The 25,447-nt window shown below is 42.5% G+C and overlaps 1 protein-coding gene across 1 annotated transcript in view; it reads right to left on the bottom strand.

Annotated features, from left to right (window-relative positions):
* Positions 1-10,330, bottom strand: part of LOC132869644 (scavenger receptor cysteine-rich type 1 protein M130-like) — a 38,354-nt gene extending 28,024 nt beyond the window's left edge. Inside the window, exons 1-10 of the mRNA XM_060902936.1 lie at positions 10,276-10,330; positions 9,857-10,162; positions 9,229-9,534; positions 8,603-8,911; positions 6,951-7,013; positions 4,312-4,614; positions 3,826-4,143; positions 3,403-3,711; positions 2,993-3,318; positions 2,519-2,843 (exon numbers count right to left, since the gene is read on the bottom strand). Of these exons, the coding sequence (XP_060758919.1) occupies positions 2,519-2,843; positions 2,993-3,318; positions 3,403-3,711; positions 3,826-4,143; positions 4,312-4,614; positions 6,951-7,013; positions 8,603-8,911; positions 9,229-9,534; positions 9,857-10,162; positions 10,276-10,330 (2,620 nt within the window). The remainder of the gene's footprint in view (positions 1-2,518; positions 2,844-2,992; positions 3,319-3,402; positions 3,712-3,825; positions 4,144-4,311; positions 4,615-6,950; positions 7,014-8,602; positions 8,912-9,228; positions 9,535-9,856; positions 10,163-10,275) is intronic.
* Positions 10,331-25,447: the final 15,117 nt, after the last annotated feature.

Here is a 25,447-nt window from a genome sequence, read left to right as displayed (position 1 = left end):
GTTTGAAGCTGCAGCCTCAAAAACACTCCAATCAGTGCAGTCAAAGCAGGCTTGTAGTTCCGCTTTGGCCTCATCAGACCATCTCCTCACTGTCTTAACTACAGGCTTAGCAGATTTCAGCTTCTACCTTTAGGACGGGATAAGATGAACCATACAGTGATCAGATAGTCCCAAGGCTGCACGGGGGACAGAGTGGTATGAGTCCAGTGGCGGCTGGTAGTCTTTCAAACAGGGGAGGCTGATCGGTTACGATATTTCCAGATTTTAAAAGAAAAAACACATCAATTTTGCCCATACTCTTGCCTCTGATCTGGCTGATTGTTGGCAGGGTCACAAACTGTGAAATAACAGGTTCTTTGGCCCATTAGCCTACTGTCCAATATACATGATGGTGGTGTTGGGGGGGTATATTTTAACATTTTATATTTTAAAATGGGCGGCACGGTGGTGTAGTGGTTAGCACTGTCGCCTCACAGCAAGAAGGTCCTGGGTTCGAGCCCCGGGGCCGGCGAGGGCCTTTCTGTGTGGAGTTTGCATGTTCTCCCCGTGTCCGCGTGGGTTTCCTCCGGGTGCTCCGGTTTCCCCCACAGTCCAAAGACATGCAGGTTAGGTTAACTGGTGACTCTAAATTGACCGTAGGTGTGAATGTGAGTGTGAATGGTTGTCTGTGTCAATGTGTCAGCCCTGTGATGACCTGGCGACTTGTCCAGGGTGTACCCCGCCTTTCGCCCGTAGTCAGCTGGGATAGGCTCCAGCTTGCCTGCGACCCTGTAGAAGGATAAAGCGGCTAGAGATAATGAGATGAGATGAGATATTTTAAAATTGTGGCATGTTGTTTAAAAATTGATCATTATTGAAAGCAGCTGTTTGTCAGGAACCTCAGCAGTAACAGCAGAGTGTTCTGGAATAGGCACAAGCACTGACCTTGGGGAGCCAAACATAGAGCTGGGTGCCACACATTTCATTCAATGACACTTTCCCTATATTTTATTTATTTTGACTGAGAAATGTTTTATTGACAATTTTGATAACCCTTCACGTTTAATCAAGGTCTGTAGTGTGAAATGTTCTCAGCTGTGTTTTTGCTTAAAAATGTTTTCCAAATTGTAGCGGTGTTTAATTCATATCCAGAAAAATATATATTCCAATATAATATACTCAGCATAAACATTTTAAATAGATTCTATAGTTTTGGTCCATCCATGACATATTACTAAAGTAGCCTATTTACTGTTGTTGATGTGGGTCACTTGCTGTTAGCCAATTCACTTTCTCGTACCAGGAGAGCTGAAAGGAACGAGTATTATTCCCTACCTTTTTCACCAAGTCAATTTGAGGCGTTGGTCTACCCTGCTCTTTAATTTTTATTTTTTCCTCGAAAGGAAGACTGGCAAATTGCTTTGCCAAAATTAAATCAACAATGCTTGGCATCCATGCGCAGCTTTCTTGCTAGCTGACTAGCCCCCTCAAGTTCAAGTTCAGTCACTCAAATAAACGAAATTTCTGGAACTAAGATAGCAAACTTGACAACACTATATTTACACTTTATTTACAATGAAAATATATACAAACTAAAAAAGCTGGTAGAAACCGTATGTAATGAATGAAATCGAAATGTAAGCTGATCTCTTACAATACACCACAGCACTTGCGAATCCGCATGGGACTGAACTGAAATTCACCGCTGCCTGTCTATAGTTGAAACGAGCTGTCAATCAAAGAAAATATCCGGCCGCTTTCACCAATCACCAGTCTCCTTGCGGAAACTGCCATGTCCCTCCCACTGTGAGGCTCGGAGTCCGTGGGCAGGCATTTTCGCAGTATTTGTCCAATAATCATCTTGCATTTTGAGATTGACAAGCGCATAGCTCCCAAATGCCGTTGAAGTCCACTGAGGCTGGGAGTCCGTGGGACTCCGTGGGGTGGGCATTTTCGCAGTATTTGTCCAATAATTGTCTTGCATTTTGAGATTGACAAGCGCATAGCTCCCAAATGCCATTTTAGTCCACTGAGGCTGGGCTGGATCACGCTGTCACGAGGGGGAAAAACTCACGCACACATTAGGCGAACTGGGGAAAGTTATAACAAAATGATTTCGCACTGTAGTTGGGTTGAGCACATATATTTCTATGATTCTGGATCTGAAATAGCAATGTTATAAGGTCGGCTATAACATAAGCCTAGCGCAATTCATCCTACACGATGTTCGTCATTTTTAGAGGAGGCTGAGCCTCCCTCATTGTCTTAGAGTAATCGCCCGTGTATGAGTCCTTTAAAACAGTGTAACAGTGGTCCAGAGTGTTAGAGTCCCTGGTGGGACACTTAATGTGCTGTTTATATTTTGGCAGTTCGTGGCTGAGGTTTACTCTGTTATCTTTCTGTAAAAAGATATTCAACATGGATGACATTTATAAACAGCTCCTTACTCTCATGTTGAATTTCAGGAACTTTGGAGCTGAGTTTTGAAACACAGACATGTCCATATTTAACAGGTTTAATCTCAGTCATCACACTGTACCTGAGCACACGACTCCTACGTCCTCCTGGTGTCCACATTCACCCTCTTCACACCGCTGAAATCTGCAGTTCCACAGGGACGTCTCGTTCCCCTCACACTCCACCTCATTCAGCCATATGGACCCAGTTCCAGGACCAAACCAGGCTGGTATGTGGGTACTGAGGGCCTCTCCACACTGCAGCTGTCTGCACACCACCTGCGCATCCTCAATATCCCATGAGTCATCACACACTGTCCCCCACGAGCCGCTGTGGAAAACCTCCAGCCTTCCTGCACAGTCTCCACCAGAACCAACCAGCCTGATGGACCTGGGGTCTGAGTTAAAGATTTATTTAATTTAATAAAGTATATAAAACTAATATACCTTTGTAGACTATTTTATTTTTCTGTATATTTAATAGAACACTTTAGAAGGATAAAACATTTATTACTGTTGTTAATCGTGTTAATCGTTCATTGGTCGGTGTTGTGCTGCTTACCTGAGCAGGTGATGTACAGCTGTTCCCCGGAGCTGCAGCTGACATTTAGTGCTCTGCTGCAGTTCCCCAGATGAGCTTCAGTCCCAGAGCAGCTGAAGCCCGTTACACACATGTGTTTGTGTTCAGTGGTGGATGGAGAGGAGCGGTAGTTCAGCACAGAGCCACAGCCCAGCTGTCTGCAGAGCACAGACGCCTCAGACAGACTCCACAAGTCCTGGAGAACTCTCCTCCAGTCCTGCCTGAAATAAATCTCCACCTCCCCCTGACACTCGCTCCCTCCAGACAACCGCACTCGCCCCTCATGAAACGCCACGGATGATCCTGAAGCAGAAGAACATGGTTTAAATATTCGAATGAACACTGACTTTATTCACTAACATGGTGTATGTGATGTTAATATCTCACCATTACAGATGACTCCAGCATCGTGTTGATGAGAGCATGCAGCTCGACTCCATGATGAGATGCCACATTGTGAGAGGTGTGTCTCATTCCCCTGACAATCAAACACATCAGCCCAGATGCGGCCACTCCCATTCCCAAACCAGTCAACCTCCACCACAGCACTCCCACAGTCCAGCTGTGCACAGAGAACATCTGCAGCTCTCATATCCCAGCTTACAGCACAAACTGTGCCCCACTCACTGAGGTACTGGAGCTCCACTCGACCGGAACAGGAGTCCGGTCCGTTCACCAGCCGCGCCCCTGTGTGAGCTGAACAAACAGCCGAGAGCTCGGTGAAAGAGGAAAATTAACAAAGGCACCTTAAAGTTTGATTGACAGGTTTGTGGTCTCTATTTAAACAGAAGTTAAATCATGATACTTCACCAGAACATTTTAATCCCACATTGTTGTCATGGGAGCAGGTTGAGTGTTTGAATGAAGATGATGTTGGACAGAAGTAAATCTCAGATTCGTTTCCTCTACACTGAAGCTCCTCTGTCCACACCTGACCCTCCCCTCGGCCAAAAGCAGCTGATCCCAGCACCTCCACAGGAATCCCACAGCCCAGCTCTCTGCACACAACTTCTGCATCCTGCTGGTCAAAGTCAGCATCACACACTGTGGACCAGGAACGTCCAAGAAACACCTCCACTCTCCCAGAGCACCGGTGAGGACCAGCAGAGAGTCTCGGCCTTATGTGACCTGTGTTTTATTTCATTGTGTAAATATTGGACACATTTTCAACATGTCAGAATACCAACAAATCATTACAGTGTAGCTGCAAAATGCTTTAGATTTACATAAAATCGAAAATGTAAAAAATAATTGTTTTGATATTAGATAGATTTTTTTCTCAGTACATCAGTTTACCTGAACAGATGACTCCAGCATTAGTATTCTGATTACAGACGTGTCCCCCTTGTGAGCTACAGTTGTTCAGTGTTGACTCTGATCCTCTGCAGTACAAATCGTGTATCCAGATTGGTCCGGATCCTCGCCCAAACCCAGTCCAAAACCGCAGATCTACAGGCTCCCCACAGCTCAGCTCTCTACACACCACTGCAGCATCTTTCCAATCCCAGGCAAGACTACACACTGTTCCCCACTGACCATCCTGAAGAACCTCCACTCTCCCAGCACAGCGACTTTCACCATTCACCAACCTCACACCGTCTGAGAGGTGGACAGAACAATGGAATCAGTATGCAAAAAAAAAAACAAATAAAAAGATCAGGGTCTGTGATGGTGTCTGTTAGATACAGAACATAATTTCAAAATATTTTTACCCTGTTTTACTCAAAAGATTCTATCCAGACACACAGATGTAAAAGTGAAACATCTTTCTTTCTTTCTGTGATATAATCCTTGTGTACTATTGGTAACAGCAGCATCACAGGACTCTGGTATTTTCTCTGTCAAAATTAATTAAATCAATGACAGTAAATACACTTTGATATTATTTATGACTGTGTTGATGATAGAGATTACAAAACTGTCACATTATTATCATACCTGTCAGTATAAAAACTGTCACATTATTATTGTAACGTGGCTTTTTCGAGACTGATTTTGAGAAAACAAAGGGAGAGCTTGTCTGCTCATTAATTCACTTTAATGTCCGCCACAACTGTAGGACACCCGACAACTCAACAACGTGACAGATGACCTGCTGACCTTACACCATATCACTCCGCTAACCATAACCATCACTAACCTTACAGGCAAGGTGTACCGTATTATCAAGTTCCTGATCTAAATGAAGGACAACTTCCACATGTACAACCCCGATTCCAAAAAAGTTGGGACAAAGTACAAATTGTAAATAAAAACGGAATGCAATAATTTACAAATCTCAAAAACTGATATTGTATTCACAATAGAACATAGACAACATATCAAATGTCGAAAATGAGACATTTTGAAATTTCATGCCAAATATTGGCTCATTTGAAATTTCATGACAGCAACACATCTCAAAAAAGTTGGGACAGGGGCAATAAGAGGCTGGAAAAGTTAAAGGTAGAAAAAAGGAACAGCTGGAGGACCAAATTGCAACTCATTAGGTCAATTGGCAATAGGTAATTAACATGACTGGGTATAAAAAGAGCATCTTGGAGTGGCAGCGGCTCTCAGAAGTAAAGATGGGAAGAGGATCACCAATCCCCCTAATTCTGCGCCGAAAAATAGTGGAGCAATATCAGAAAGGAGTTCAACAGTGTAAAATTGCAAAGAGTTTGAGCATATCATCATCTACAGTGCATAATATCATCAAAAGATTCAGAGAATCTGGAAGAATCTCTGTGCGTAAGGGTCAAGGCCAGAAAACCATACTGGGTGCCCGTGATCTTCGGGCCCTTAGACGGCACTGCATCACATACAGGCATGCTTCTGTATTGGAAATCACAAAATGGGCTCAGGAATATTTCCAGAGAACATTATCTGTGAACACAATTCACCGTGCCATCCGCCGTTGCCAGCTAAAACTCTATAGTTCAAAGAAGAAGCCGTATCTAGACATGATCCAGAAGCGCAGATGTCTTCTCTAGGCCAAGGCTCATTTAAAATGGACTGTGGCAAAGTGGAAAACTGTTCTGTGGTCAGACGAATCAAAATGTGAAGTTCTTTATGGAAATCAGGGACGCCGTGTCATTCGGACTAAAGAGGAGAAAGACGACCCAAGTTGTTATCAGCGCTCAGTTCAGAAGCCTGCATCTCTGATGGTATGGGGTTGCATTAGTGCGTGTTGCATGGGCAGCTTACACATCTGGAAAGACACCATCAATGCTGAAAGGTATATCCAGGTTCTAGAGCAACATATGCTCCCATCCAGACGACGTCTCTTTCAGGGAAGACCTTGTATTTTCCAACATGACAATGCCAAACCACATACTGCATCAATTACAGCATCATGGCTGCGTAGAAGAAGGGTCCGGGTACTGAACTGGCCAGCCTGCAGTCCAGATCTTTCACCCATAGAAAACATTTGGCGCATCACAAAACGGAAGATACAACAAAAAAGACCTAAGACAGTTGAGCAACTAGAATCCTACATTAGACAAGAATGGGTTAACATTCCTATCCCTAAACTTGAGCAACTTGTCTCCTCAGTCCCCAGACGTTTACAGACTGTTGTAAAGAGAAAAGGGGATGTCTCACAGTGGTAAACATGGCCTTGTCCCAACTTTTTTGAGATGTGTTGTTGTCATGAAATTTAAAATCACCTAATTTTTCTTTTTAAATGATACATTTTCTCAGTTTAAACATTTGAAATGTCATCTATGTTCTATTCTGAAAAAAATATGAAATTTTGAAACTTCCACATCATTGCATTACATTTTTATTTACAATTTGTACTTTGTCCCAACTTTTTTGGAATCGGGGTTGTACAGTATGCAGTATGTGCTGTAATTACCATGAATGAAATTATATTAACTCTTTCATTAAGAGGAAAATTCAATAATTCACCAAACAAATGATACAAAAATAAATCTCATCTTACTTTATCATACCTGTCACTATAACTGTACTCTGATCAGCTGGAACAGCATCATCCTCGTTCTCAGGATCATTTCCTACAGTAACACACAGATATTTAAAGTGATGAAGTCAGAATGAACATTAAAGTGACAGAAATAGTGTTGAAGAGTCACAACAATCCCAGTGGGCCAGATTCAGAACCAGTGAAGTCCAGAAGTCACAGCAGAATGTCAACAGGGAGAGTTCCTCATATTCAGAGTCGGGTTACACAGCTGCTTCAGGCAGTTTTATGTGTTCTTCCTTTATATTATTCACATTTAATATCATCATTTTATTAACACTCATCATTAAATTCACAAAATATCTGGGACTGAAAATCGCACTTTTTACATTTCCTGTCAAATGTAACACGATGGAACATAAAAGCAAGAAACAGTTTAAAAATAAAAAGACTAATATGATGATATAGGAATGAGATGGCGAGCACTGAGTCGATCATATTGATAAGATTTTGATGCCTGAATAGTTCTGTTAATTTAATTATATGGCTTCCACACTCATTGTTCTCCAGCTTATAAAATGGGCCCTGATCCAGAACATCATGTTCTATTGTAGTCAGTTTTTTCATGCTTTAGATTTGAATTTTAATTCTTCAAATGAATAAAACATGATGTCTGTGTTAATTCCATCTGCTCTCCTGTTCAGAAAACATAATCACGGTGTGAAGGATAATCTGACCGAGCGCTCGTCTGATACACTTACAGAGAAACTTTAAGTTCATTTATAATTTTGGCCATAAAGACTTCACTCCTCCAGATAAGCAATATTTCTTATTCACATGTGTCTCTTCCAACATCCTCCATGTGAAACAACCTTTTTCATGCACTATAAGTGTGAATATTGGTAATCATTTAATACCATCGTATTTATGTCTTGATTATTGCCCTTGAATGACGCTCCATCGTGTTTTTGAGTGAATTTACAGCATGAATATAAATGTCAGCATGGCATTGTTGTTCCAGCAAACTGTCAGATGGTGGCGCTGGAGTTAACACTGCTCCTCACTCAGGCTGATATCACGCAAGAAACACGCATTTAAGTTCAACATCAGAAACGCACGCAACTGAGACACGCCTCTGTTGTAGATAAACTCCGCCCTGAAAATAAGTCAGTTATTACATCGCAGGTCTGAATACTGATGTGGAGATTTAAATATAATTTAAAATTTCTTCTAATTTGTCAAAGAAACTGAACAGAATCTCACTGAGCAGAATGTAATGTAATAATCACAAAACATAATCAGAGTTCTCTGTTGTTTCATCGAAATCAAAGGAAAAGCAGAGTGTGAATGTTTGAGGCAGAGCTTATTACCCTCAGGGTTGTGATCCCACCAGAGGTCACCTGAGATATTATTATTATTATTATTATTATTATTATTATTATTATTATCAGTAGTAGTAAAATGATCATATAGTGTGTAATTCCTCGAAAGCTGATTTTACAGCAGATTGCAGTGACGCTGCGTCCAACACACTGTCATGTTCATCAAAGTGGACTTTACACCGGACCCCGACAGCGCAGTCTATTATGATCAACATTTATTTTATTGAACTTAAATATCGATTGTGGTAATAAATATATTTTTGAGCATATATTTTAAATGTTAAGATTAAAACCAATTTACCTGAGCAGGTGACTCCAGCATCTGCACCATGATTACAGTCATTTTTCCTCAACCCTGCTGATGTACAGTTCTTCAGTGTCAACTCTGATCCTCTACAGTTCACATCATCCATCCAGATTGGTCCGGATCCTCGTCCAAAGTGAGCCTTATACCGAAAATTTACAGGCTCCCCACAGCGCAGCTGTCTACACACCACCGCAGCTTCTCTCGTATCCCAGTAATCATTACACACTGTTCCCCACTGACCATCATGAAGAACCTCCACTCTCCCAGCACAGCGACTTCCACCATTCACCAACCTCACACTGCCTGAGAGAGAGAGAGAGAGAGAGAGAGAGAGAGAGAATCCACATAAACCAGACCATCAAATAAAACTTCTCTCTCTCTCTCACACACACACACACACACACACACACACACACACACACACACACTCTCTCTCTCTCTCTCTCATGCTCTCTCTTTCTCTCTCTCTCTCTCTCTCTCTCTCACACACACACACACACACACACATTTTTAGTCAGAATATCAATAAATCTTGACAGTGGAGGAGCAAAATTTCATCAAATCGATCAAAACAATAATTTTACTATTTGTTATATTTTTTCCTAAATACAGCAGTTTACCTGAACAGGTGACTCCAGCATCCCGACCGTGACCACAGTAATCCCCCCTCCCATCTGATCTACAGTTCTTCAGTGTCGACTCTGATCCTCTACACTGCACACCAACCAGCCAGATTGGTCCTGATCCCGCTCCAAAGTCACTATTTTGTGTTGCATTTACAGGCCCCCCACAGCCCAGCTCTCCACACACCACTGCAGCATCGTCCAGATCCCAGTCATCACCACACACTGTTCCCCACTGACCATCCTGAAGAACCTCCACTCTCCCAGCACAGCGACTTCCACCATTCACCAACCTCACACCGTCTGAGAGAGAGAGAGAGAGAGAGAGCGAGAGAGCATGTGTGTGTGTATGTGTGTGTGTGAGAGAGAGAGAGAGAGAGAGAGAGAGAGAGAGAGAGAGAGAGAGAAAATCCACAAAAACCATAACATCATGTTCTCTCTCTTTCTCTCTCTCTCTCACACACACACACACACACACACACACACACACACACACACACACACACACACATTGTTAGCCAGAATATCAATAAATCATTACAATGGAGGGGCAAAATTTAGTCAAATCGATCAAAACAATAATTTTACTATTTGTTATATTTTTTTCCTAAATACAGCAGTTTACCTGAACAGGTGACTCCAGCATCACGACCGTGACCACAGTAATCCCCCCTCCCATCTGATCTACAGTTCTTCAGTGTCGACTCTGATCCTCTACACCACACATAAACCATCCAGATTGTTCCTGATCCCGCTCCAAATTCACCATATTGTGGTGCATTTACAGGCTCCCCACAGCCCAGCTCTCTACACACCACTGCAGCTTCTCTCATATCCCAGCCACGACCACACACTGTTCCCCACTGACCATCCTGAAGAACCTCCACTCTCCCAGCACAGCGACTTCCACCATTCACCAGCCTCACACTGCCTGAGAGAGAGAGAGAGAGAGAGAGAGAGAGAGAGAGAGAGTGTGTGTGTGTGTGTGAGAGAGAGAGAGAGAGAGAGAGAGAGAGAGAGAGAGAGAGAGAAAGAAACTGATACCTGGTACGGCGGTGGGTGGAACTGGTGGAGGACCAACACTTTGACCTGGAGACATCAAAACATCACATTAATTTAAATATTATAAAACATATATTTAATAAGGTAATAAAACTCTCCCAGAAACTGAAAGTTACACAAATCAAAATATCCGTCCATTATCTGTAGCCGCTTATCCTGTACAGGGTCACGGGCTGGAGCCTATCCCAGCTGACTATGGGCGAGAGGTGGGGTTCACCCTGGACACGTCACCAGGTCATCACAGGGCTCAGATCAAAATACACTGAATGAAATTTCATATAATTAATACTCTTTACTTACATTTGTAAATACAGGTAATTTTGTTGAATTAAAAAAGAAAGATAAATGAATCTCATCCTTTTGAAAAGAGGATTATAGCAGAAAGAAGCAGACTATAAAGTAGAAGGTCATCGCTTCTGACTGATGGAGATGCTCTGATCATCAAATAATGTTTTACACAGTTAGTAAATGTTACAGTTTCATTGAAGCATTTTCCTTTATTCTTTAACTTTCACATTATTGGTTTACAATATTACTGTGTGATTATTATATATTTTATACAATAAATCATTACGAGAGAGAGAGAGAAAGAAAGAAAGAGAGAGAGAGAGAAACTGATACCTGGTACGGCGGTGGGTGGAACTGGTGGAGGGCCAACATTTTTTCCTGAAGACATCAAAACATCACATTAATCTGAATATTATCAAACTGATATTTAATAATAGAATAAAACTCTACCAGAAAGCTGAAAGTTCTGCAAATCATAATATATTTCCACTCTTTACTTAAATTGGTAAATACAGATAAATTTGTAGAATTAAAAAAATGAGAAATGAACATCATCCTTTAGAAAAGAGGCTATAAAGATTACAGCAGAAAGAAGCAGACTATAAGGTTGAAGGTCATCGCCTCTGACTGATGGAGATGCTCTGATCATAAAATAATGTTTACACATGACCTGAACACAACTTTCCACCTCAGAACCGAGCTCAGGTTTCACCTTTTTGGCAGATGAACGGTTTGGAGCTCGAGCAGTTTAGATCACTGAATTTTCCCCTATAATTGTCCTCTATGCCGTGGATTTGTACGCAGCGCTCAAAAACCTTCCAGTTATCCGGCTCACCCTCGCCCCATGGCAAGAAGTCCTGGAGACAGCAAACCAGAAATCATGAAAGAAAATAATGACAATATGACAGGACATACAGTTACTCGTATTGTTAGATAATCAATTACAGGGTGGAGTGATGAAGCAGAGTTAATCTCACCACACTAAAGTTGATTATTATCCTGTAAAAATATGTCCTGATGTGTTTTATTCCTCTTATACCACAACAATGTGACAAAGATTTAAATTTGAATTCAATAAAAAACAAAACACATGTAATACTTTTTTTCACTTAAAGTTACAGTCAATGTTGTGGAACATCTGCAGAACAAGTAAGTTCCTGTTATCTTCTATGTTATAGCAGCTGTAATCAGTCGTTCCCTCACTTTCTCATGGAGTTAATAAAAAAATGTAATGCATGAAACGCAACATCCTCCAGCCGTCTGGGAAAAAGTTTCAGTTTTCCCTTTGACTACTACAAAGCACTGACACTCGAGACTCCTTCCATAAATGTTAAATAAACATCTCCTGACCCTGGAGAAAAGAATTATTTTTCATTTGCTTATCTGGAGTATCGACTGTAAAAGACCCTCTGAATGAGCTGTTGCTAACGAAACAACGTATAAGAACGAGAGCGTTAATATAAACCTGTGATTTAGAGCTACACTTTTGTTTTAGTTGCTGTTATAGAAAATTAATCAACACCTTCTGACCAATCAGAATTGAGAATCCATCAGCGCTGTGGTGTCAGAGAATTTATTGAAGATGTCTTAATATTTTATTTCATCAGAATAAATATTGTATAGAAAAGTGATATACAATAAAAAGTGGTTAAAAAGATGTTTTTGGAAACAAACCAACAACTGAACATGGACATAAACTATTTAAAGTCATTTTAAAATGATGCTTTAGGGTTAAAATGAGAGCCTTTACTTCAAGTACATGCTGAAGGATATTGAGGGAGTGTTACATACGGAAGGCGTTCCATCAGACCAGACAAAGTTTCCCTCATGTAGTCGGTCATTAAGTCCAATCCAGGAAGCTCTGGGAATGTGAGCTTGAGAAAGAAAAAACATAAACACAGTCATATTCAAATCCCACCTACTACATGAAGCTACTAAGAGATGTAAAGAGCGAACACATGCTCATGAAAACCAGTTCATTCCCAAAACTCACACTTGCCTCAGAGTATAATCTGATTAATGATGAAAAACATGTCTGAGTAAGAAATGAGAAGAAGAAGAAGAAGAAGAAGCAGAAGAAGAAGAAGAAGAAGAAGCCTTTATTTGTCACATGTACACTCAAGCACAGTCAAATGTCTCCTCTGAATTTAACCCTCTGAAGCAGTGAATACACACACAAGTCCGCAATGAGCACACACACACACACACACACACACACACACACACACACACACACACACAGAGCAGTGGGCAACTATGCTACAGTACATCACCCAGGGAGCAGTTGGGGGTTTAGGGGCCTTGTTAAAGGGCTCTTCAGCCCAAGGCTGCCCCCATGTTAACCAAACCACATGTCTTTGGACTGTGGGAGAAACCAGAGCACCCGGAGGAAACCCGCACTGACACGGGGATAACATGCAAACTCCACACAGAAAGACCCCCGTCAGCCACTGGGCTCAAACCCAGAACCTTCTTGCTGTGAGGTGACAGTGTGAACCACTACACCACCATGATGCCCAGCATGAGCAGCTGTCTGTTACTCACCTGTTATGAATCCAACTGTCTCCTGGTTGTGGACGCTGGCCAGGTGTCCGTTCTGGGAGCTGCAATAGTTTTCAGCATCCTGCCACGTTTTATCTGATTCATTGCTGAAATGATAGCAGTAATCCCCGTCAAGATGATATCCCTGATCACAGTGAAATTCTGCAGCCAGAGAAACCGGGATAATATACGAAAAAGAGAGACAAGAGAGAAGGATGAAGACTTTATTTACAAAATACAGTATTTAGGATAAATTACTTAAACTGTGGGTGGTACAAAGAGCAACTGGACTTGCTTGAAGATTCCTGAAGATGTTTCACCTCTCATCCAAAAGGCTTCTTCAGTTCTGTCTGACAAATGGGGAGGATCAGGTAATTATCCTCTCATGGATGAAAAGCAATCCTAAGGTGTCGTTGAGTCATCCTGTTGGTGTGGGTCACTGAGGGCTACAAACACAACATTCTGGTACATTTCACACCCAGTAACACCCTGAAGCAGAAACTGGTCCACCCTAAGGACAGAATAGCCACATACAAACAGGACAACGTAGTGTATGCAATTCAGTGCAGTGAGGAATGCACAGACTCGTATATTGGGGAATATACGAGTATATACAAAACAACAATATTGGGGAATATACGAGTATATACAAAACAACTGCTTCACAGGTGCATGGCTCAACACAGGAGAGCCAGTTCCTCAGGCCAGGACTCTGCTGTCTATCTTCATCTTAACAACAAAGGACACTCATTTCAGGATTGCAACGTATGCATTTTAGCCAGAGAGGATCGTTGGTATGAGCGAGGAGTTAAAGAAGCCATTTTTGTCAACCTGGAACGGCCATCACTGAACAGAGGTGGTGGTCTAAAACACCATTTATCAGCCACCTACAATGCAGTCCTTGGCATAGTTCCCAGACAACTGAATGCACACCAAAACCCAGCTGTTTTCAGTGACTCACAGGAGGACAGAGAGAACCAACAAACCATTGATCACCCCGATGACTCTCGAGGCCGTTCACACCCAGCCCCCAGTGACCCACACCAACAGGATGACTCAACAACACCTTAGGATTGCCGTTCATCCATGAGAGGATAAATGCCTGATACTCCCTATTAGTCAGACAGAACTGAAGAAGCCTTTCGGATGAGAGGTGAAACATCTTCAAGACTCTTGAAGCAAGTCCAGTTGCTCTTTTTACCACCCACAGTTTACTATGACCTGGATGACTGAGAATCTTCACAGACATATAAATTACTTAGTTTTGTAGATGTTACAGTTTCACTGAAGCATTTTCCTTTATTATTTAACTTTCACATTATTGGTTTACAATATTACTGTGTGATTACTGTATTATAGCGGAGCTCTGAGCGGAGCACCATACCTAAGAAAAAATGGTAAACCCATCGAGTCGATTTTTTGTGGTTTGTCCGTGGACATGTACATGTACCACTGGTCATACACACTGCCTAGTGGTCAGTGTTAGTAATTACCAGTCATACACACCGCCTAGTGGCCAGTGTTAGTAATTACCAGTCATACACACCGCCTAGTGGCCAGTGTTAGTAATTACCAGTCATACACACGGCCTAGTGGTCAGTGTTAGTAATTATCAGTCATACACACCACCTTGTGGCCAGTGTTAGCAATTACCAGTCATACACACTGCCTGGGGGCGGCATGGTGGTGTAGTGGTTAGCGCTGTCACCTCACAGCAAGAAGGTCTGGGTTCGAGCCCCATGGCCGGCGAGGGCCTTTCTGTGTGGAGTTTGGATGTTCTCCCTGTGTCCGCGTGGGTTTCCTCCGGGTGCTCCGGTTTCCCCCACAGTCCAAAGACATGCAGGTTAGGTTAACTGGTGACTCTAAATTGACTGTAGGTGTGAATGTGAGTGTGAATGGTTGTCTGTGTCTATGTGTCAGCCCTGTGATGACCTGGCGACTTGTCCAGGGTGTACCCTGCCTTTCACCCGTAGTCAGCTGGGATAGGCTCCAGCCTGCCTGCGACCCTGTAGAAGGATAAAGCGGCTAGAGATAATGAATGAATGAATGAGACACCGCCTAGTGGCCAGTGTTTGTAATTCCCAGTCATACACACCACCGAGGGCGGCACGGTGGTGTAGTGGTTAGCGCTGTCACCTCACAGCAAGAAGGTCTGGGTTTGAGCCCCGTGGCCGAAGAGGGCCTTTCTGTGCAGAGTTTGCATGTTCTCCCCGTGTCCGCATGGGTTTCCTCCGGGTGCTCTGGTTTCCCCCACAGTCCAAAGACATGCAGGTTAGGTTAACTGGTGACTCTAAATTGACCGTAGGTGTGAATGTGAGTGTGAATGGTTGTCTATGTGTCAGCCCTGTGATGACCTGGCGACTTGTCCAGGGTGTACCCCACCTTTCACCTGTAGTCAGCTGGGATAGGCTCCAGCTTGCCTGCGACGCTGTAGAACAGGATAAAGCGGCAAGAGAAAATGAGATGAGATGAGATGAGAAAATGAGATGAGATGAGACACACCGCCTAGTGGTCAGTGTTAGTAATTACCAGTCATACACACCACCTAGTGGACAGTGCAAGCCAGTAAAGAAATAGAACAAAAGAGACTGGCTATGATATGAGAAAATTCTACAACCCAGAAACAGATGGGAGCTCCACTTTTAGGCAGTGCCTAAATCTCATCTCATCTCATTATCTCTAGCCGATTTATCCTGTTCTACAGGGTCACAGGCAAGCTGGAGCCTATCCCAGCTGACTACGGGCGAGAGGCGGGGTACACCCTGGACAAGTCGCCAGGTCATCACAGGGCTGACACATAGACACAGGCAACCATTCACACTCACATTCACACCTACGGTCAATTTAGAGTCACCAGTTAACCTAACCTGCATGTCTTTGGACTGTGGGGGAAACCGGAGCACCCGGAGGAAACCCACGTGGACACGGGGAGAAGATACAAACTCCGCACAGAAAGGCCCTCGCCAGCCACGGGGGCTCGAACCCGGACCTTCTTGCTGTGAGGCGACAGCGCTAACCACTACACCACCGTGCCGCCCCAGTGCCTAAATCTATATCTTATATTTTATACAATAAAGCATTACAATGGGAAAAAAGACAGACAGAGAGAGAGAGAGAGAGAGAAAGAGAGAGAGAGAGAAACTGATACCTGGTACGGCGGTCGGTGGAACTGGTGGAGGACCAACATTTTTTCCTGAAGACATCAAAACATCACATTTATCTGAATATTATCAAACTGATATTTAATAATAGAATAAAACTCTACCAGAAAGCTGAAAGTTCTGCAAATCATAATATATTTCCACTCTTTACTTAAATTTGTAAATCCAGATAAATTTGTATCATTAGAAAAAAATTAGAAAGGAACATCATCCTTTTGAAAAGAGGATATAAAGATTACAGCAGAAAGAAGCAGACTATAAGGTCAAAGGTCATCGCCTCTGACTGATGGAGATGCTCTGATCATAAAATAATGTTTACACATGACCTGAGCACAACTTTCCACCTCAGAACCGAGCTCAGGTTTCACCTTTTTGGCAGATGAATGGTTCGTAGCTCGAGCAGTTGAGATCACTGAATTTTCCTGTGTAATAGTCCTCCATGGTGAGGATTTGTACGCAGTGCTCATTGTTGTTCCAGTTATCTGGCTGACCCCAACCCCACGGCAAGAAGTCCTGGAGACAGCAAACCAGAAATCATGAAAGAAAATAATGACAATATGACAGGACATACTGTTATTGTTAGATAATCAATTACAGGATGGAGTGATGAAGCAGAGTTAATCTCACCACACTAAAGTTGATTATTATCCTGTAAAAATATGTCCTGATGTGTTTTTTTCCACTTAGACCACAACAGTGTGACAAATATTTAAATTTGTATTCAATAAAAAAGCAAAACAACAACAAGAACAAAAACAAACGTGTACTACTTTTATTCACTTAAAGTTATAGTCAATGTTGTGGAACATCTGCAGAACAAGTAAGTTCCTGTTATCTTTTACGTTACAGCAGATATAATTGGTCGTTCCCTCACTTTCTCATGGAGTTAATAAAAACTGTAATGCATGAAATGCAACATCCTGCAGCTGTCTGGGAAAAAGTTTTAGTTTTCCCTTTGACTATTCCAAAGCACTGACACTGGAGACTCCTTCCATAAATGTTAAATAAACATCTCTTGACCCTGGAGAAAATAATTATTTTTCATTTGCTTATCTGGACCATCGACTGTAAAAGACCCTCTGAATGAGCTGTTGCTTTCGAAACAATGTATAAGAACGAGAGCATTAATATAAACCTGTGATTTAGAGCTACACTTTTGTTTTAGTTGCTGTTATAGAAAATTAATCAACACCTTCTGACCAATCAGAATTGAGAATCCATCAGCGCTGTGGTGTTGGAGAATTTATTGAAGATGTCTTAATATTTTATTTCATCAGAATAAATATTGTATAGAAAAGAGATATACAATAATAAGTGGTTCAAATACATATTTCTGTAAAGATACCAACAACTGAACATGGACATAAACTATTTAAAGTCATTTTAAAATGATGCTTTAGGGTTAAAATGAGAGCCTTTACTTCAAGTACATGCTGAAGGATATTGAGGGAGTGTTACATACGGAAGGTGTTCCATCAGACCAGACAAAGTTTCCCTCATGTAGTCGGTCATTAAGTCCAATCCAGGAAGCTCTGGGAATGTAAGCTTGAGAAAGAAAAAACATAAACACAGTCATATTCAAATCCCACCTACAGTACTACATGAGGCTACTAAGAGATGTAAAGAGTGAACACATGCTCATGAAAACCAGTTCATTCCCAAGACTCATGCTTGCCTCAGAGAATAATCTGATTAATGATGAATAACATGTCTGAGTGAGAAATGAGAAGAAGAAGAAGAAGAAGGAGAAGAAGAAGAAGAAGAAGAAGAAGAAGAAGAAGAAGAAGAAGAAGAAGAAGAAGCCTTTATTTGTCACATGCAGACTCAAGCAAGGGAAAATGCCTCCTCTGAATTTAACCCTCTGAAGCAGTGAACACACACACAAGTCAGCAATGAGCACACACACACAGAGCAGTGGGCAGCTATACTACAGCACCTGGGGCAGTTGGGGGTTAGGGGCCTTGCTAAAGGGCTCTTCAGCCCAAGGCTGCCCCCATGTTAACCAAACTGCATGTCTTTGGACTGTGGGAGAAACCGGAGCACCCAGAGGAAACCCACACTGATATGGGGAGAACATGCAAACTCCACACAGAAAGACCCCTGTCATCCACTGGGCTTGAACCCAGAACCTTCTTGCTGTGAGGTGACAGTGCTCTCCACTACACCACCATGCCGCCCAGCATGAGCAGTTGTCTGTCACTCACCTGTTATGAATCTGACTGTCTCCTGGTTGTGGACACTGGCCAGGTGTCCGTTCTGGGAGCTGCAATAGTTTTCAGCATCCTGCCATGTTTTATCTGATTCACTATTGAAGTGATAGCAGTAATCCCCGTAGAGATGATATCCCTGATCACAGTGATATTCTGCAGCCAGAGAAATTGGGATAATATATGACAAAGAGAGGCAAGAGAGAAGGATGAAAACTTTATTTGCGAAATACAGTATTTGGTATAAATTACTTCGTTTAGTAAATGTTACAGTTTCATTGAAGCATTTTCCTTTATTATTTAACTTTCATATTATTGGTTTACAATATTACTGCATGATTATTATATATTTTATACAATAAAGCATTACAAAGAGAAGAGAGAGATATTTCAGTTTATATTGTGGTTTTTGAGAATTCTCTCTCTCTCTCTCTCTCTCTCTCTCTCTCTCTCTCACACACACACACACACACACACACACACACACACACACACACACACATATGAAAACAGCCTTGTGTTAGTTCAGGTGTTTTTACTCACAATAAATCATGTGTAAACTCTAAAGATTAATCTGGAGCTGATTTTATAACTGATGCCTCAGAAAAAAACCCTGAGGATGGTGTGTGTTTGCTCATCTACAGCTTTTTAAATTCTATAACAATGAAAGTTTCACTGTTTATAAAGTTACGATGGAGCCATGAGAGTTTCTCAGATTTCATGGTTAAAAATCATCCCTCCTGTTAAAGTGAGACGTGTGTGATGTTTTAGTGTGAATAATCAGTGTGTTCTTACCTGCAGCGGAGAGAGAGAATGTGGAAGAGAGAAGAATAAAACTCAGACAGATTTCCATCTCCCTCCTTGCTGTACACGATGTGTTCACCTCCACTCATCCAGAGAGACTGAGAGAAGTGTGTCCCCTCACTCAGCCCCTACAGAGAGAGAGAGAGAGAGAGAGACCAATCACACTCACTATTACCTTATAAGAAAGATGAGAGGAAATCATCACACAGCCTCAAGAACAAATCAGAGGAGGCATCTTTCACTTTCTCCATATATATCAAAATAACATCAGTGCTGATGAACAGAGCTCCTCCTCCCGGCTCTGAGGTGTGTGACTGATGAACAGAGCTCCTCCTCCCGGCTCTGAGGTGTGAGACTGATGAGAGTCGGCCACATCACACACTGATTTCAGAGAGAGGAAGCACTCAGCTCTCATACAGTATTAATTCCTGACAGCTGCACAGAGCAGATACACACACACACACACACTGATAAACCACTGCAGCATAATGCAACTACATCAGCCCCCCCCACACACACACACATTTTATAGATAGATAGATAGATAGATAGATAGATAGATAGATAGATAGATAGATAGATAGATAGATAGATAGATAGATAGATAGATAGATAGATATAAAACAAATAAAACTATGTGGGTGTGGCAAAATTAGATGATGTACGTGTATAAACTCATGATTGATGATGTTTGTGTTCCTGAGAATAGAATCTTTATTGTTATCATACAGGTACAGTCACATTTGGGTTGCAGTAAAAAAAAAATCCTAAAATTTCCAGAATTAGAAATAAAAATATGGATGTATATAATGATGAGAATGTGGGCTGTAGAACGGTACAGCAGCTTATAGAGGTAGTCAGGGCCAGGTGAAAGGGCAATAGTGCAGTATCAGCTTGTGCGATATTGATTTATTCCTTGTCCATGATTGAGATTTTAAAATCTGGAGATAAATGATATAATCATCCTGAACTGATGGCCGATTCATGAGCTTGGGAATCACTTGCCGGTGTCGTGTCCAATTCAGACTCCCAGCAGAATCAGACTGCTCTTCATGTGTGTTACAGAATCCGTATAGTGAAGCTGCACATTTCCTCCAGTTTCTGTTGAGAACATGCGATGTGAGGAAAAGGACACTATGAGGCCTGCATGCGAAGGGAAGTTGGATTCTGAACAGCACACTCACAAAGTCTTCAGGTCATTAGATGCATTTAGTTTCACTGTGAGGCTCTTTGTTGGGATGTTTTGAGTTATTCTGGTGGTTACTGTGGAGGACAGATGGTAGTAGGTACCATTTTTATGATGGTCTTTGGTATGACCTGACCGTGAATAGAACTCACAATCTCCCGATCGAGAGGCAGACACGCTACCACTAGGCCACTAGCTGCAATACAGATGCGCATGGGGAGTTAAACTCTCGTGGTTACCAGAGGACTAGCCCCCCCCACTGTAACCCTAGCTATGTAATAGGTGAGAGGCCGAGGGCTATGGAAACGGAGATCGGCGCCGCCCGATGCGCCACCATGGCGCGGGAAGGACTTTAACTTAACTTTAACTGTGGAGGACAATTAAAAATGAACTGCAATCTACCAAGAGAAGAGAAACAGCAGAAATCAGGTCCATCTGCATGTGCACATGAAAGGGAGTCAGATTCTGCAGGGAGTCAGAATTCAGCACAACACAGGCACAAAAACAGCAAAAATAAATCCCTTTCTAAATCACATCACCATTAACATTATTCATTAGATCTGACACGTCACTGTCGGCCCATTTCATCTTTTAGGGCCACATTTTGGTCTTTTTTTCTCTTTCAGCTGAAGACTCTTTTTGGTGACATTCCAAATAATTATAATTAACTGGGCTCCTGAGGGCCACAACAGAAAAGTATTTGCCCCATCATCTGGTGGTCACTAGTTCAGATCCTGATGATGTCATAGCCATCCATGGCCAGAAGCCCAAGAGATCTGTGCTCTCAGGGAGGGAGGGGTGGTGTACTCTTTGACTCGTGTCTATTACAGTGACGATAGCCAATCATGGGCATCTGTGAGCTCGTGCTCATGGGCAGAGACCGTTTTCCTCTGAGTGTGTTACTCTGCCCCCTAATGTTACATCAGCAGCTGCATCAAAAAGATGCAGTCGGCTGGTGTCACATTCCTTGGAGGACATGCATGAAATTCTTTGCTGTCCCTGATTGGTAGCTGTCATGTGATAGAGGAGACCTGTCTGGTGCATGGGAACTGACCATGACACCCCCACTACATCATCTGAACACACACACACTCACGTAATATTTAATCTGGTATTATGTTAAACATTAAATGTTTAATAACTTAAGTATTACACTATAATAATAATAATAATAATCTTATCTCATTATCTCTAGCCACTTTATCTTTCTACAGGGTCGCAGGCAAGCTGGAGCCTATCCCAGCTGACTACGGGCGAAAGGCGGGGTGCACCCTGGACAAGTCGCCAGGTCATCACAGGGCTGACACACAGACACAGACAACCATTCACACTCACATTCACACCTACGGTCAATTTAGAGTCACCAGTTAACCTAACCTGCATGTCTTTGGACTGTGGGGGAAACCGGAGCACCCGGAGGAAACCCATGCGCACACGAGGAGAACATACAAACTCCACACAGAAAGGCCCTCGCCGGCCATGGGGCTCGAACCCGGACCTTCTTGCTGTGAGGCGACAGCACTAACCACTACACCACCATGCTGCCCCTAATAATAATAATAATAATAATAATAATAATAATTCAATTTCAGTTTGATTATTTATTATAATTTTCCATCCACAAGATGGCAGTAAAACACTTCCAAACTGACATTGTGTTTCATGAAATGTATTTTTCTCTGAACTGACCTGCTGAGGGCGCTGTTAGAATGTTGCTGGTTGATGATGACGATGATGATGAGAGGTGAAATGAAGAACATTATCTTGTAACAATGGCAACTGAAAAGGGGTGGGGTATATTAGGCAGTGGCAGTGTGAGCTATATATGGCACCCTGGGCAAACACACATCCCTCCCCCCATCAATCTCCACCCACTGATTGTTTTTTTTTCTAAAACAAAAATTATCTCATCTCATCTCATTATCTGTAGCCGCTTTATCCTTCTACAGGGTCGCAGGCAAGCTGGAGCCTATCCCAGCTGACTATGGGCGAAAGGCGGGGTACACCCTGGACAAGTCGCCAGGTCATCACAGGGCTAAAACAAAAATTATTATTTTTTAATTATTTTTTTTAATTCAGCCACGTGTTTTTTTTTTTTGTTTGTTTGTTTCTTTGTTTTCTTTCTTTTTTTTCCCACAAAAATTGTGATTGCTAGATGACTGGGCCAGATCTTCTCCACAATGGCAGGTCTGGTGGGGTGTTCCCAGTATGCAGTGGTGATTTTCTCCCAAAAGGCATCCAAAGAAGTAAAACTGGTGAACTGGTGAGAGGGTGATGGGCACCCAAGGCTCACTGATGCACGAGGGGAGCGAAGGCTAGACCATCTTGTCCCACCACACAGAAGAGCTCCTGTAACACAACCTGCTGAAAAAGTTCCTGCTGGCTGTGATAGAAAGGAGTCAGAACACACAGTGCATTGTAACGTGCTGTGTTTGGGGTTGTGTAGCTGCAGAGCAGTCAGAGTGCCCATGCTGACCCCTGTCCACTGCCAAAAGACCTACAATGGGGACATGAGCATCAGAACTGGACCAAAGAGGAAAGGAAGAAGGTGGCCTGGTCTGATCAATCACATTTTCTTTTATATCATGTGGATGGCCAGGTGTGTGTGTGTTGTTTACCTCGGGAAGAGATGGCACCAGGATGCACTATTGGAAGAAGGCAAGCGGGAGGAGGCAGTGTGATGCTCTGGGCAATGTTCTGCTGGGAAACCTTGGGTCCTCACATTCATGTAGATTACCATGTACCATCTCCATACCTGGGCATCACAGTGGTGTAGTGGTTATCACTGTCACCTCACAGCAAGAAGGTTCTGGGTTTGAGCCCAGTGGCTGACAGGGGCCTTTCTGTGTGGAGTTTGCATGTTCTCCTTGTGTCCGCGAGGGTTTCCTCCGGGTGCTCCGGTTTCCCCCACAGTCCAAAGACATGCAGGTTAGGTTAACTGGTGACTCTAAATTGACCGTAGGTGTGAATGTGAGTGTGAATGGTTGTGTGTCTCTGTGTGTTGCCCTGTGATGATCTGGTGACTTGTCCAGGGTGAACCCCACCTCTCACGCATAGTCAGCTGGGATAAGCTCCAGCTTGCCTGTGACCCTGTAGGACAGGATAAGCACCTACAGATAATGGATGGATGGATAATAAGAATAATCCAGCAGCATCCTAACAGCGCCCTCAGCAGGTCAGTTAAGAAAAAAAAAAACACATTTCACTCAACAGCAATTTCGGGTTGGAAGCGTTTTACTGCCATCTAGTGGATGGAAAATTTGTCATGGTGTGTGTGTGTGTGTGTGTGTGTGTGTGTGTGTGTGTGTGTGTGTGAATTGTGAATGACAGAATGAATGAAGCTGAAAAGTGATAGTCTTCAAAATAAAGTGTGTTTGAACATCATCTCCTGTCTGTCGTGCTTCCTGATGCCACCCACATCAGGGTGAACTACGATTGGGTTTTTGTTTTGTTTTGGGTTTTTTTTTCTGTTTTTCTGGTGGGAAATCAGTAAAATTACAAGTAAAATATTGCCTTTTCCCCAACATGTTCAACTGGTAACAATCAGCTCTAGATGTCACCAGAAGTGTACACACACACACACACACACACACACACACACACACACACACACACACACACACACTACTGTGCAAAACTCTTGGGGATGCGTAAAGAAATGCTGTAGAACAAAGACACCTTCAAAGATAAGTTTTAGTGAAAGTCTTGCAGAACCAGCCACAGTTCTTCTGGAGGTTTTTACTGTCACACTTGTTCCTTATTTTTGCAGAAAACTCAGCAGCCTTCTTTTTTTTTCCTGAAAATTATCTTTTCTGTAATCTGCTGCTTTCTTTACTGATATTCAATCATTTTTTTAAGATGAAGAACAGCAACAACTTTATCACACGTACACTCAAGCACAGTGAACTTCCTCTCTGCATTTAACCCATCTGAAGCAGTGAACACACACACACAGACACGTGAGCAATGAGCACACACACTTACACCCAGAGCAGTGGGCAGCTATGCTACAGCGCCCGGGGAGCAGTTGGGGGTCCGGGGCCTTGTTCAGGGGCTCTGCTCAAGGCTGCTCCATGTGAACCAAACTGCATGTCTTTGGATTTTGGGGGAAACCGGAGCACCCGGAGGAAACCCACATAGACATGGGGAGAACATGCAAACTCCACACAGAATGACCCCCATCAGCCACTGGGCTCGAGCCCAGAACCTTCTTGCTGTGAGGTGTGCTGTGAGGCACCACCGTGCCGCCCTTCTGTAACATTTAATCATTTAATTTTGTGGCAGAAAACTAATGTTTGAAATCTAAAATATTTTTGTACTGAATGGATCATGCAGAAGTCCTAAAATAAAAATGCATCACAAAGATTTCATTAAAAAATAGGATGCCTAAAAGTTTTGTACAGAACTATCTCTCTCTCTCTCTCTCTCTCTCTCTCTCTCTGTGTATATATGTACACACACACAGACATACTTGCTTTATTTGTGTTTACACTGAGGGTCTGGGAGAAACAATATTTCAATCCTGTCTGTCCTGTACATATGGCAGAATTTACAATCAAGTTAACTTGACTTGACTTGAAAAGTGGCAGTGACTATCAGCATTTTGTTTTCAGTGGCAATCTTCTTCCAGAGTGTGAACAGGTTCTTGACATCCCAACAAACACATACGTACGTATATACGACGTAGCGGTTAGGTAGTGGTCTGGTAATGTCAGGGAAATACGTCATAGTTACATAGTAGGCACGTCCTAATACAACGTCATGCCAATACGTAACGACATCATAGTGAAAATACGTAACGACAACGTAGTAATGACAACATAGTGGTAATGTGTAATGACAACGTAATGGTAATACGTAATGGACATGCTATCCAGCGACCATCCAGTAACGTATGTCCTAGTCTACATGTTGTGTGTATTTTCTATTTGATGATCGATGTATTAATAATTTGCTTTCGTACATTT

This window comes from Neoarius graeffei, chromosome 21 (genome assembly GCF_027579695.1).
Source record: "Neoarius graeffei isolate fNeoGra1 chromosome 21, fNeoGra1.pri, whole genome shotgun sequence".
Lineage (NCBI taxonomy): Eukaryota > Metazoa > Chordata > Actinopteri > Siluriformes > Ariidae > Neoarius > Neoarius graeffei.
Note: the sequence above shows the minus strand (reverse complement) of the source record. Positions and strands in the feature narration are given on the sequence as shown.